The sequence below is a fragment of the Terrapene carolina genome, unplaced genomic scaffold (genome assembly GCF_002925995.2).
Source record: "Terrapene carolina triunguis isolate 2854851 unplaced genomic scaffold, T_m_triunguis-2.0 Scaffold58, whole genome shotgun sequence".
Lineage (NCBI taxonomy): Eukaryota > Metazoa > Chordata > Testudines > Emydidae > Terrapene > Terrapene triunguis.
This window is the reverse complement of record NW_020664409.1, coordinates 47413067-47426064: the sequence shown is the minus strand read 5'-3', so window position 1 is coordinate 47426064 and position 12998 is coordinate 47413067. Positions and strand designations below refer to the sequence as shown.

The following is a 12998-nucleotide window of genomic DNA, read 5'->3' as shown; positions in this document are numbered from 1 at the left end:
AAGGAAACATGTCCTGAGCTTCAGAGACTTCCCAGTTGAGGCGGGATTGAGCTTGGGACCTCTGGAGCTTAGTGCATGAGCCTCTATCGCATGAGCTAAAAGCTAAGGCTGTAGAGCAGACTCATTTAACTGTCTCTAAGTGGTTTTGGTGCCAGTAGTTGCGACAGAACACCACACCCAGAAGGTGTGTGGGTTAAACTTAATTTTGCTTTTGCTTCCTGAAGTTTCAAGCAGTTTCACTGTCATTTATTGATATTATCCAAGGCAGGGTTATAGTCTTTCTGCTTTCACCATTCTGAGACTAACCCTGTTATGTACACAAACTCAAAGGAGAAAATGCACTTCAGTGTATCTCATAACACTGTCCTGGACCACTTGGGTATTATTGTTCTGTTGTTGTTCTTGCCACCTTCGTATAAACAGGGATAATCCAAAACATTGGATTGTGAGAGGATGCTTCGCTATTTGCCAGTTAGGGTAGTCTTGATTTGTGAGGGTAGAATCAGCGTGATTTCCCCCCCCCCCCCCCCCCAGAAATGGCCTTAGCTAGATACAGTTTTGTCATATGTAAAAGGACTTTCCAACAGATCTGGTCAGCTGTAGAATAGTCTTTGAATGAAAATAGTGGAGGACAGTGACATTTGGGACACTCAACTGGCCTGGACAAAATAGTGGAAATTGTACTGTGGGGCTAAGGGACAATCCTGATTTTCATAAAGTTATTGTAATAGCAATATAATTGACTTAACAAGAAAAGCTAACAATTTTTGTTCTTGCACTAGAAACTTCGTGTTACCATGGGTGCTATTGAAACAGGAACAGTCTCAACCAGTGATGTGAGTATCTCTTTGTAACCTGTTAATGTTGTGGCCTCCTAAAACATCAAACAGTCTCTATTATTCACCAAACTTTAACCTTGACTGTATCAATTTTAAAACAGGCTCAGACTATAACCAATCCTAAAAGCTACCTGGGGTGGGGAAAGGGAGAAGTGGGGAATTCATTTTAAAGGTGTTCCTATGTTTACACCTTAAATTTATTTTTCTCCCCCCTTGGGGCTTATTTTTATACTATTTTCTTCTTGTATGGGTTTACTTTGGGACCTCTGCCTCGTGCACTCAAGGGAATGAATGGGAACATGCAGAGTGGGATATTCAGACTCTGTGATGAGTGGCCTGACTTGGAATCTCCCAGGTTCTAATGACTCCTGGGAGTCAAATCTAAGAGCTGTGGAAACTCCACCAGTCTTGTGCTAGGAAGCTAAGAGCAAGAACTCTGTTGGAATACTACTGACTTCTGAGAGCAGAATTACAACCAACTTCCCCATTACTGATAGTCTTAGTGGTGATGGCTTTTAAAAATGTGTATATACCTGTTAAATATAGGTGTAAACATAATTTATTTCTCTAGTTGATGAGGAAACTGGATTATTAGATCTTCTGATCCTGTCGCATACTGAGAAAGCGGGACGATCAGCGAGTTATCGTAAGTGTCTATACACAAATGCAAGAAGCCTGGGAAACAAGCAGGGAGAACTGGAAGTCCTGGCACAGTCAAGGAACTGATATGATTGGAATAACAGAGACTTGGTGGGATAACTCACATGACTGGAGTACTGTCATGGATGGATATAAACTGTTCAGGAAGGACAGGCAGGGGAGAAAAGGTGGGGGAGTTGCATTGTATGTAAGAGAGGAGTATGACTGCTCAGAGCTCCGGTATGAAACTGCATAAAAACCTGAGAGTCTCTGGATTAAGTTTAGAAGTGTGAGCAACAAAGGTGATGTCGTGGTGGGAGTCTGCTATAGACCACCAGACCAGGGGGATGAGGTGGACGAGGCTTTATACCGGCAACTAACAGAAGTTACTAGATCACAGGCCCTGGTTCTCATTGGAGACTTCAATCACCCTGATATCTGCTGGGAGAGCAATACAGCGGTACACAGACAATCCAGGAAGTTTTTGGAAAGTGTAGGGGACAATTTCCTGGTGCAAGTGCTGGAGGAACCAACTAGGGGCAGAGCTCTTCTTGACCTGCTGCTTACAAACCGGGAAGAATTAGTAGGGGAAGCAAAAGTGGATGAGAACCTGGGAGGCAGTGACCATGAGATGGTCGAGTTCAGGATCCTGACATAAGGAAGAAAGGAGAGCAGCAGAATACGGACCCTGGACTTCAGAAAAGCAGACTTTGACTCCCTCAGGGAACTGATGGGCAGGATCCCCTGGGAGAATAACATGAGGAGGAAAGGAGTCCACGAGAGCTGGCTGTATTTTAAAGAATCCATATTGAGGTTGCAGGAACAAACCATCCCGATGTGTAGTAAGAATAGTAAATATGACAGGCGACCAGCTTGGCTTAACAGTGAAATCCTTGCTGATCTTAAACACAAAAAAGAAGCTTACAAGAAGTGGAAGATTGGACAAATGACCAGGGAGGTGTATAAAAATATTTCTTAGGCATGCAGGAGTGAAATCAGGAAGGCCAAATCACACTTGGAGTTGCAGCTAGCGAGGGATGTTAAGAGTAACAAGAAGGGTTTCTTCAGATATGTTAGCAACAAGAAGAAAGTCAAGGAAATTGTGGGCCCCTTACTGAATGAGGGAGGCAACTTAGTGACAGAGGATGTGGAAAAAGCTAATGTACTCAATGCTTTTTTTGCCTCTATCTTCACGAACAAGGTCAGCTCCCAGACTACTGCACTGGGCAGCACAGCATCGGGAGGAGGTGACCAGCCCTCTGTGGAGAAAGAAGTGGTTCAGGACTACTTAGAAAAGCTGGACGAGCACAAGTGCATGGGGCTGGATGCGCTGCATCTGAGGGTGCTAAAGAAGTTGGCGGATGTGATTGCAGAGCCATTGTCCGTTACCTTTGAAAACTCACAGCGATTGGTGGAGGTCCCGGATGACTAGAAAAAGGCTAATGTAGTGCCCATCTTTAAAAATGGGAAGAAGGAGGATCTGGGGAACTACAGACCAGTCAGCCTCACCTCAGTCCCTGGAAAAATCATAGAGCAGGTCCTCAAGGAATCAATTTTGAAGCACTTAGAGGAGAGGAAAGTGATCAGGAACAGTCAGCATGGATTCACCATGGCCAAGTCATGCCTGACTTACCTAATTGCCTTCTATGAGGCGATAACTTGCTCTGTGGATGAGGGGAAAGCAGTGGACACATTATTCCTTGACTTTAGTAAAGATTTTGATATGGTCTCCCACAGTATTCTTGCCAGCAAGTTAAAGAAGTATGGGCTGGATGAATGGATTATAAGGTGGATAGAAAGCTGGCTAGATCATCGGGCTCAACGGGTAGTGATCAATGGCTCCATGTCTAGTTGGCAGCTGGTATCAAGCGGAGTACCCCAAGGGTCGGTCCTGGGGCCAGTTTTGTTCAATATCTTCATTAATGATCTGGAGGATGGTGTGGACTGCACCCTCAGTAAATTTGCAGATGACACTAAACTGTGCGGAGTGGTAGATACTCTGGAGGGTAGGGATCGGCTACAGAGGGACCTAGACAAATTAGAGGATTGGGCCAAAAGAAATCTGATGAGGTTCAACAAGGACAAGTGCAGAGTCCTGCACTTAGGACGGAAGAATCCCATGCACTGCTACAGACTAGGGACCGAATGGCTAAGCAGCAGTTCTGCAGAAAAGGACCTAGGGGTTACAGTGGATGAGAAGCTGGATATGAGTCGACAGTGTGCCCTTATTGCCAATAAGACTAACGGCATTTTGGGCTGTATAAGTAGGGGCATTGCCAGCAGATCGAGGGATGTGATCGTTCCCCTCTATTTGACATTGGCGAGGCCTCATCTGGAGTACTGTGTCCAGTTTTGGGCCCCACGCTACAAGAAGGATGTGGAAAAATTGGAAAGAATCCAGCGGAGGCTAACAAAAATGATTAGGGGGCTGGAGCACGTGACTCATGAGGAGAGGCTGAGGGAACTGGGATTATTTAGTCTGCAGAAGAGAAGAATGAGGGGGGATTTGATAGCTGCTTTCAACTACCTGAAAGGGGGTTCCAAAGAGGATGGATCTAGACTGTTCTCAGTGGTACCAGATGACGGAACAAGGTGTAATGGTCTCAAGTTGCAGTGGGGGAGGTTTAGGTTGGATATTAGGAAAAACTTTTTCACTAGGAGGGTGGTGAAGCACTGGAATGGGTTACCTAGGGAGGTGGTGGAATCTCCTTCCTTAGAGGTTTTTAAGGTCAGGCTTGACAAAGCCCTGGCTGGGATGATTTAGTTGGGTGTTGGTCCTGCTTTGAGCAGGGGGTTGGACTAGATGACCTCCTGAGGTCCCTTCCAACCCTGATATTCTATGATTCTATGAAAACAGAAATCTTAATGAGTGAAGCATAAGTTTAGATAAAAGAAATGGGGACTTCTGAATGCAAAATAATGCAGTTTTTGCTTTGTTAGTGTCTCTTTTTTGTGATCTGATTAAGAACAGTCAACATTTCAATTCTGAACTTTGACTTTTTCCAAGGGCTTATTAGCCACTCTTCGAAATTGCATTTGGTTGAAACATGTCATATCTTCTAGACCTTCCAGAATACAGTGAAATAGTTTAGCTTTTTGTTTGTTGTTCTGTGTTCAAAATGTTGTAACTGTTGAATAAAAATTCTTGAATTATAAAAATATAGCTCTGCAGAAAACAAATTCACTTGTGTGAACTTAAGGATATATTAAATACTTTAAAATCTATATTACTTTTTTTTTAAACAAAATGCAACCCACTTGGGCAGTAGATAGTTTAACTGTTTAATTTCATATGGATGAACAGTTAAGATGTTCTGACTGCAGAGTCTTTGTGATGGCAATTATAAAAAGCAGTCTGATTTCAAGCTGTACTACACAATTTTGCCACTCGATGGCACCAAGAAACAAAAGTATTTATCTAAAACATGTGCTGCATAATGTTATTTGATAATGAAATGTGTGGGACACTAGTGCTTCTGCTTATCAATTCACATTGAGTCAGGATATTACAATTACATCTGCATTGAGCTGGTAGTGGTAGCATCATTCCAGTTATGAGGAGGGGAAAGGAAGGGGCAATTAAATACTAAAAACTGAGCATTAGCTGTTCAGTATCAAACTCTGACTGGCAGCAAAGGAAATTCAGAGGGTAAGTTGCTTCTTTCTCCTTAATGTATCCTATTATAAATACTGCAGAAAATATTACATATAAAATCACTCCAGATAAACCTCTACAATATGCAGCTACTAAAACATGCCTTGAAAGTTTTTAGTGCTTTCTTAGGCATTATCAAGCCTTCTTACTTGAGTAAACTGAGTTCTGAGGAGGAGAGCGGAATTCCACGCCTTGTCTCCTCAGCCTTGGACACTGGGAAACAGCAGTGCATAGTTGGTTTATAAGGGAAGGTTAGACTCAATTCGTCTGTGTGACGTAGGCAGTGCAGTTCAGAATGCAATTTGGCAACGTAGCAGGTGAAAGTGAACCTCAACTTCAATTTTCTATATTGTTGTGGCATAGTGAAGAAATTTCACTCCACTACTCTTGCAAAAGCAGTGGCAAGATAAACAGTTTGACACTTGATGATTTTTAGGTTCCAAAGAATGTGTTAAAATTAAAGGCATTAATGGCTTTTTAGGAGATTTATAAGCATACACCTGGAGTTGCTGCATCTCCTTTAAATGTAAAACAGTATCTTCACTAAGGAAAAAGATGTATTTTTAACTTGCATTCACTAGGTTGTTAATTTGGGTTAGTGAAGACAAAGTATGTTGTCGTTTTAACCCATGTTAACTGGTCACGGTTACCTGCTAAGGTGGGTTAAAACTACAATTTACCTTGTCTTCACTAAGATTTTAACGCAGGTTAGATTAAAGTTGGTTAAAAATACCCCCCTTTTTTTTCCTAGAGAAGACAAGGCCTAAAAGTGGAGATTGAAACATTCTCAGACGCTCCTTTGCAATATTGCTGTTTCAAGTCTCTATTATGCAGATGGCCCTTGTCATAGGGCCTTAGAACAGTGAGTAATCTTACTTACACATATCCTTCAGTATGTAAACTGAGGATGAGTTAAGGATGCAATGACAGCCTTTTATGCAGACATGAGGAAATTATGGCTCATCCTAATGAAAAATGAGGGTTTTTATTTTAATTGAAAGCAGTATTGGGAGATCACTTTTATGATTGTGTCTTAAAGATCTGGCAATTCTTAGTTTCAGTAATAGAGAGAGACTTCCTATGTTGCAGATAAATGACTAAAATTTTTGAGATTTATACAGTTAATTTGTTTCAAGAGCTAGTAGTTTTGGTTTGTACAGCAGATGCTTCCATCCATGTTAAGGTCAGGCTTGACAAAGCCCTGTCTGGGATGATTTAGTTGGGGACTAGTCCTGCTTTGAGTAGGGGGTAGATGACCTCCTGAGGTCCCTTGCAACCCTGATATTCTATGATTTCTGTGATTCTATGTTACCTTTTACTTCCAAGATTTATGAAAGCAAATACCTATCTATTGAAATAAATGTCCTTGTTAATTATCACTGTGTGGTCTTCAGCTTCTGGTTATATAAAGGTAGAAGTGGGGCCGGAGAGGGGAACGAATTTGCAGTTCTTGTGGAACAGCATAAGCATCTCTTCTTGTCTCTTACGTTTTCATTTCATCCAGGACTTGTCTTGAAATTTCTTTCCTCCTTTAAGTGTTTGAAATTCTTGACCTTCTACAATGTTGCTGATCTACCATGATGTTTTAGAGAAGGGGTCGGCAACCTTTGGCACCGGCCCATCTGGGTAAAGCCACTGGTGGGCCAGCCTGGTTTGTTTATCTGGTGCATCCGCAGGCATGGAGCCCCGGAGCTTCCACTGACCGCGGTTCACCGTTCCCGGCCAATGGGAGCTGTGGGAAGTGGCGCGAGCCTAGGGAAGTGCTAGCCACTGCTTGCCACAGCTCCCATTGGCTGGGAATGGTGAACCGCGGCCAGTGGGAGCTGCGGGGCTCCGTGCCTGCGGATGCTCCAGATGAACAAACTGGCCTGGCCCGCCAGTGGCTTTACCCTGACAGGCCGGGTGCCAAAGGTTGACGACCCCTGTTTTAGAGGCACTTGGAGAAAATACAGGCTTGTAGGAAAACATGTCTAAGTATGTTCCGATAAATTAGTCAAGATGTTTGAGAATCTTAGAGAAATCAGAGTAAAGTACCATTCTCATCACATTTTGAGAACTTTGCTGCTGCTGCTGCTGCTATGAGAAGTACAATATGCAGACCAAATCACACTTTAAACTTCAGTCAACATTATGTATGTATTTTGCAATCATGGAGCTATTGAGATTGAGACATGGGAGGGAAAACCTTTTAATCCATTAAGCTCATTGACTGTTCATATAAGAGTATTGGTATATGTTTTAATGAACATATCCTAGCAAATGATTGGGCTTTCCACCTTTTTTTAGGAGATTATTCCACACTATAGCAGACTTCACTTCTGGGAAACTCTTCCTGGTATATAGCTTACGTGCTCTTTTGTTAACATAATAAAATAAATTGTTTAGAAACTTTAAAAATACACCTTTTAAAATGTGGAGGTGAATTTTGGGGAATACATATTAATATTTTTCTGGTGATATTTTTATGCATAAATCTAGCTGAGATGCTTTAGACAGTGAGACCATTTACATACTGCTAAACAAGGCGAAGAATTACCATAATGTAGTGCGAGGAACTGCCCTATACTTGTATAAGCAAACAAAGGACTTTGGTTTCACACACACACAGAAGGCATATTCAGATGTGTGTTATAAAATGGCCCTAGCAGCAGCAGTAAAACATAGTGCTTGCGTAAATTCTTTTCACAGCTCTTCTCTTCTCTATTTAGATTGTTGGGTTTTGGGGACTGGGACTGTCTCCTACCATATGCGGTGTTCTTTTTGTATATCCTATTCTTTTTTTGGAGCCTGTAGACACTAATACTTATTTAACATGCATTTATCTAATTTTTGCAACAATTGCCTCCAGTGGGCAAATACTGTTGCCGGCTTCAAAGCCCTGTACAGTGTGACTCTTGCTCTCCCCTAATCCTTCTTCTATTGGCTCCAGCTGCATGACGTGACTTGTGTTCTTTTCTCACTCTAATCTCTGCCCCAGGGTTTTTGAATTTATATCCAGTGCCATAGAGGGGTTCTGTGACAGAGCTAAGATTACAGTTAGAGTTCTTGATTTTTCCATGAAATCTGCCTCTTGTAAGAAATCCTGTTAGCTGCCAAAGCTGTGGCAATATTCCGTATTCCACCGTCACAGTTTGATTACTGCTTAGATTTTCTGAAGTATAGGGATTTATGTTCTAGATCTCCATCAAATGAAGGAACTTCTAATAACACTTGTAAATCACAAAGGTAAGAAGATGAGAACTTCCAAGGTTTCAATAAGGACAAGGTGATATTCCTTTAGACCGTTTTCTCAGATCCTCGCTAGAGAGCAACTTCCAGGCTTTTGTGTCTCAGTGGCCTTGCTGGTGCTGCAGACTCAATGGTCTGTTGAATGGAAGGTGGTTAGTGATCCACCTCTCTTTTTTTTTAATGCAAGCTTTGAATAATGGTTGTGCAGCTGAATCTGAAGTTGCTCAAACGCTGAATTGTTCCTGACTGACATCGCAGTTCCCGTCATACTGGGGAGAAAAAGGGAACTCCATTCTTCCTCTCTGTGCTCTGGAAGACAAATTTTCAAGCTTTCCAGTGAATGTTTCTACCTTGTTTGCATTGACAGAATATTCATTTTCCACCATGGAATCAAGTGTCAACCTTTTCTAAATACCAGCGATGTATACCTCTACCCCAATATAACGCGATCTGATATAACACGGGTTCACATACAACGTGGTAAAGCTCTGACATGCTGCTCTGAGCAGCGTGTTAAGGGTCCCGGGCTGGGCTGGGGCAGAGGGGTTGGATAAGGGGCAGAGGGTCTTGGGGGCGGTCAGGGGCTCCCCCCCAGGGTCTAGGAGGCAGGAGCTGTGGGGGGGGCAATTTTGAGGGCCCCGCAGTCCCAGAGTGGCCCAGGGGATTAGCGGGGGGCCGGGAGCAGCCCGCTCCGCTTCCCTTGCCCCAGCTCCAGCCGTGTCGCTTGGGGGAGGGGGATTGGGGGAAGGGATCCCCCCTGCACTCACCGGCAACGGTGGAAGCGGAGCAGCCCGGCCCCAGCCCGCTCCACTCCGCCAGCTCCCAGCTGCGGCGCTCCGCTTCCCGCCGTAGGTGAGTGCGGGACCTTTCCCCAACTCCTCCCCCCCCTCCCCCAGCGACACGGCTGGGGCAAGGAAAGCGGACCGGGCTGAGGCCGTGTCGCTCTGCTTCCTGCCGCAGGCAAGTGCGGGGGGCATCCTTTCCCCAACCTCCCTGCACTCACCGGCAGCGGGAAGTGGAGCAGCCCGGTCCCAGCCCACTCTACTCCACCAGCTCCCAGCCACGGCGCTCTGCTTCCTGCCGCAGGTGAGTGCGGGGGGCATCCCTTCCCCAACCTCCCCGCACTCACCGGTGGCGGGAAGCGGGGCGCCGCAGTTGGGAGGTGGCAGAGTGGAGCGGGCTGGGGCCACATTGCTCCACTTCCCGCCACTGCGGGTGAGTGCCTGTCAGGGACGGGGTGTGTGGATAGGGGTCGGAGCAGTCAGGGGACAGGGAGCAGGGGGGTTAGGTAGGGGGTGGGGTCCTGGGGGTGATTAGGGACAGGGGTCTCTGGAGGGGGCGGTCAGGGAACAAGGGACGGGGGGGGCCAAAGCAAGTTCGATATAACGCGGTCTCACCTATAGCGCGGTGAGATTTTTTTTTGTGTTCCGAGGACTGTGTTATATCAGGGTAGAGGTGTAGTATTAATGTACTGCCCAAGAGGTATTAATGATTAGTCACAAAAAAATCTTAATTTCTTAATATGAAGAGGCTGGTTAGCACTTCACCTCCTGAGAGCCACCTCACTTCTTTGTGAAAGAAGCTGGTGGTGAAGATAACAATCTCAAGCTGCAATTCATAAAGTCAGAAATTCAATAACCTTTCAAAGGACTTGCGCAGGTTTCCAAGCATTTTCTTAGCAGAAAGATTTGGAGGTGTATGAAACGGTGAAGCATTTTCCTGCGTGCCTGAGTACTTGCCTCCATTTTTTAATGGTACTTGAACACTTCCATAAAGCAAATCCGGTCACAATCACAAGTACAGATTTAATAATATTTTGCTAGAGCTTCTACTAGCAGCCAGTTGCACACATTCTTCTCCTGCACTAGTTTAGACTGAATTATGGACACACCATTGCAGGACATAGGTTATATCCATTTTTTAGAAAAATGGCTTTCAATTTGACGCTTTTTTCCAAAAATTCACATTTGTAGTAATTTTTTTTTCTGTACTTCCTTATAAAGATTGTATTGAACAGTTCAGGAAACACTGGTGTATGGAGACTAAACCAGAACCTTTATAGATATTATGAAAGCTAGTGTCCAGAACAGGAAAAATACTGTAATTCAATCTCTGGCCTACTGAAATTTTTACAAAATGTCAAGACTATTTAGTTCCTTAATCATAAAAATAAACGTGGTGTTCTTGTTTCCTCTTTAGAGTTCCCAGTATGTACAGTGTGTTGCTGGATGCCTGCAGCTGATGCTCAGGGTCAATGAATATCGTTTTGCATGGGTAGAAGCAGATGGGGTAAACTGGTGAGTATATTACTTACTCTATGCAGGAATAGTTACATTTCAAACATGCACAATAGGCTATTCCCCAAATGACCTTCCTTGCCATTGAACTCTTTAGGCTTAATTTTCAAAAAACTTTCTTATTTGTAGCCATAGTATTTGAGCCTGAAATTCTTATTTGTGCTCATATAGTAACGTATGCATGCAAACGAGCTGAAAAATATGGGTACTCGTTGAAGCCACATAACTATTTAGGTCTTCATAAAGTATTGTTCTATTAATAACTTAAAGGTGATCATAGCTATTTGTCTTAAAGGTTAGAGCACCATGCTGGGGGTTTGTTATATATGAGACTGAGATACTGCAGGTTATTGAAAACAGATTAAATAAAATTTGAAGGTCCAGTAGAAACTTGCAGTAAACTTTAATGTAAGTATTGATGAAGAGTGATACTTTCTGGAATTATAGCTCCATTTTATTATGTAATGTTTTTAGTAGATCACTTTCTATCCAAACCCTGTCAATTTCTTTCAAAGAGGAATAAATGGTGCATGAGTTCAGAAACTTATCACTGGCCTTACTTGGAAAAGATCACTATGTAAATCTCTGTATTGTAAGTGACTTTTAGAGCTGATTGAAACTCAAAATTTTCATTCTGTTGGAAATTCTGACACTTCAAAATTTCGTTTTGTCTTGAAGAGGATCAAAAAGTCAATTTCTAGTGAAATTAAAATTCTGAAAAACTTTGTTTTGGAAATATCAACATGATGCACAATTAACTTATTAAAAGGACACGTGCACTACTACCTATGTTAATTGTGTCTTTCAGTATCATGGGAGTCCTGAGTAACAAATGTGGCTTCCAGCTCCAGTATCAGATGATTTTCTCCATATGGCTCTTGGCATTCAGTCCTCAAATGTGTGAATATCTGCGTCGATATAATATTGTTCCAGTTCTGTCTGACATTCTCCAAGAATCTGTCAAAGAGAAAGTAACTAGAATTATCCTTGCAGCATTTCGGGTAAGTGAAGTTGACTGTAATTGTAGGGGGTTTACATGGTTTTGTCTCTTACCAAAGTGTTTCCATAGATTATTTCCAGGCATGCTGGGTTGAATGTGTAGTCCACATTAACTCTGGCTTTCCTTTCAGAGCCAGAGTTAATATGTGGATTCTTTGTAGGGTAAAAGGCATGCAGCTTTTTGTGCCTTCTTGAACTGGCAGATCCCAATATGACTGTTCATTGTTCTTCTATATTCTGTTAAAAAATCCTATTTACAGAATGTGTTTAAAAAAATGCTGATACAGAAATTGGTGTTAGAACACAAGAATGACACTCTTTTAACACTTAATAAATAGGTAAACTGGCCTTGCAGATATTTCATAAAAATGTACCAGCTCAAGCAGAAAATCTACTCACCAACATTTTATTGTGATTGATAGAAAATGATTTTATGTATATGTCCAAAACAAAGCTTTCTGAGGACAAACTTTGCAAGACTGGCATAAGCATAGATAGTGTAATGTATGTTGGGATGAGTTATCCACATAAGAGCACTGAGTAGTTGACTTCTGCTGCAATATTATATCAGTAAAATCTGAAAATGGCTGATCCTATCAAGATGTTTTATAATACCAAAGCATTGTTGCCTCCTGAATCTTTGCGTGCGCACGCACACATGCGCAACCATACTCTGATTTGAATGTGTCATCCCTTCTTGCACCCACGCATTGGATGTTTTATGTGCACACCTTTTCAAATGTGGTCATGTGTATAGTATAGGGAATTAAAATGGCTAGTTGAGGGAGGATGGTGAGGACATGGGAAACTTCCTTTTTATGGAAAGAGCTACAGTTGTACGTTTTGGCTGGGCTCCAATGTAATTACTGTATTTGGAAACTTGAAACCTGACAAGGATGTAACCTTCATTATGAGTTTCAGCCTTCCTAATTTTTTTTTTAAATTTATTTTTGGTGCAACAAAGTTATAAGAATTTAAAACTTGTGGAGTATGGAACTTAAATTGCAAGCTATGCACTTCAGCAGTGATATTTATTGCACTTTTGTACTTGTTAAAAGGCAACCTTCTGGTCTTCATAACCATCCCAGAAAACCCACCCACCCACCAAATTATTTTCTCCCTACCGCAATGGTGTGTGAATGTATGGTCTCTAAGTTGCACACCCAAATTGAAACTTGTTGGACCTTGAACCCCAGAATGCCCTGGGGCCACTGGGCAGAGAAACTCAAAATATGGGAATCTGCTTTCTGGTCATAATCTGCTTTGTGGCAGCTAGGTATTTCCTGAATCCTCCTGTCAAGGCTGGATCCCCACTTTGAACTTTAGGGTTCAAATGTAGGG

General features: G+C 42.7%; 1 protein-coding gene across 1 annotated transcript in view; it reads left to right on the top strand.

Annotated features, from left to right (window-relative positions):
- Positions 1-12998, top strand: part of ATP6V1H (ATPase H+ transporting V1 subunit H) — an 86839-nt gene that overhangs the window by 25294 nt on the left and 48547 nt on the right. Inside the window, exons 7-9 of the mRNA XM_026662024.1 lie at positions 783-836; positions 10561-10658; positions 11467-11659. Of these exons, the coding sequence (XP_026517809.1) occupies positions 783-836; positions 10561-10658; positions 11467-11659 (345 nt within the window). The remainder of the gene's footprint in view (positions 1-782; positions 837-10560; positions 10659-11466; positions 11660-12998) is intronic.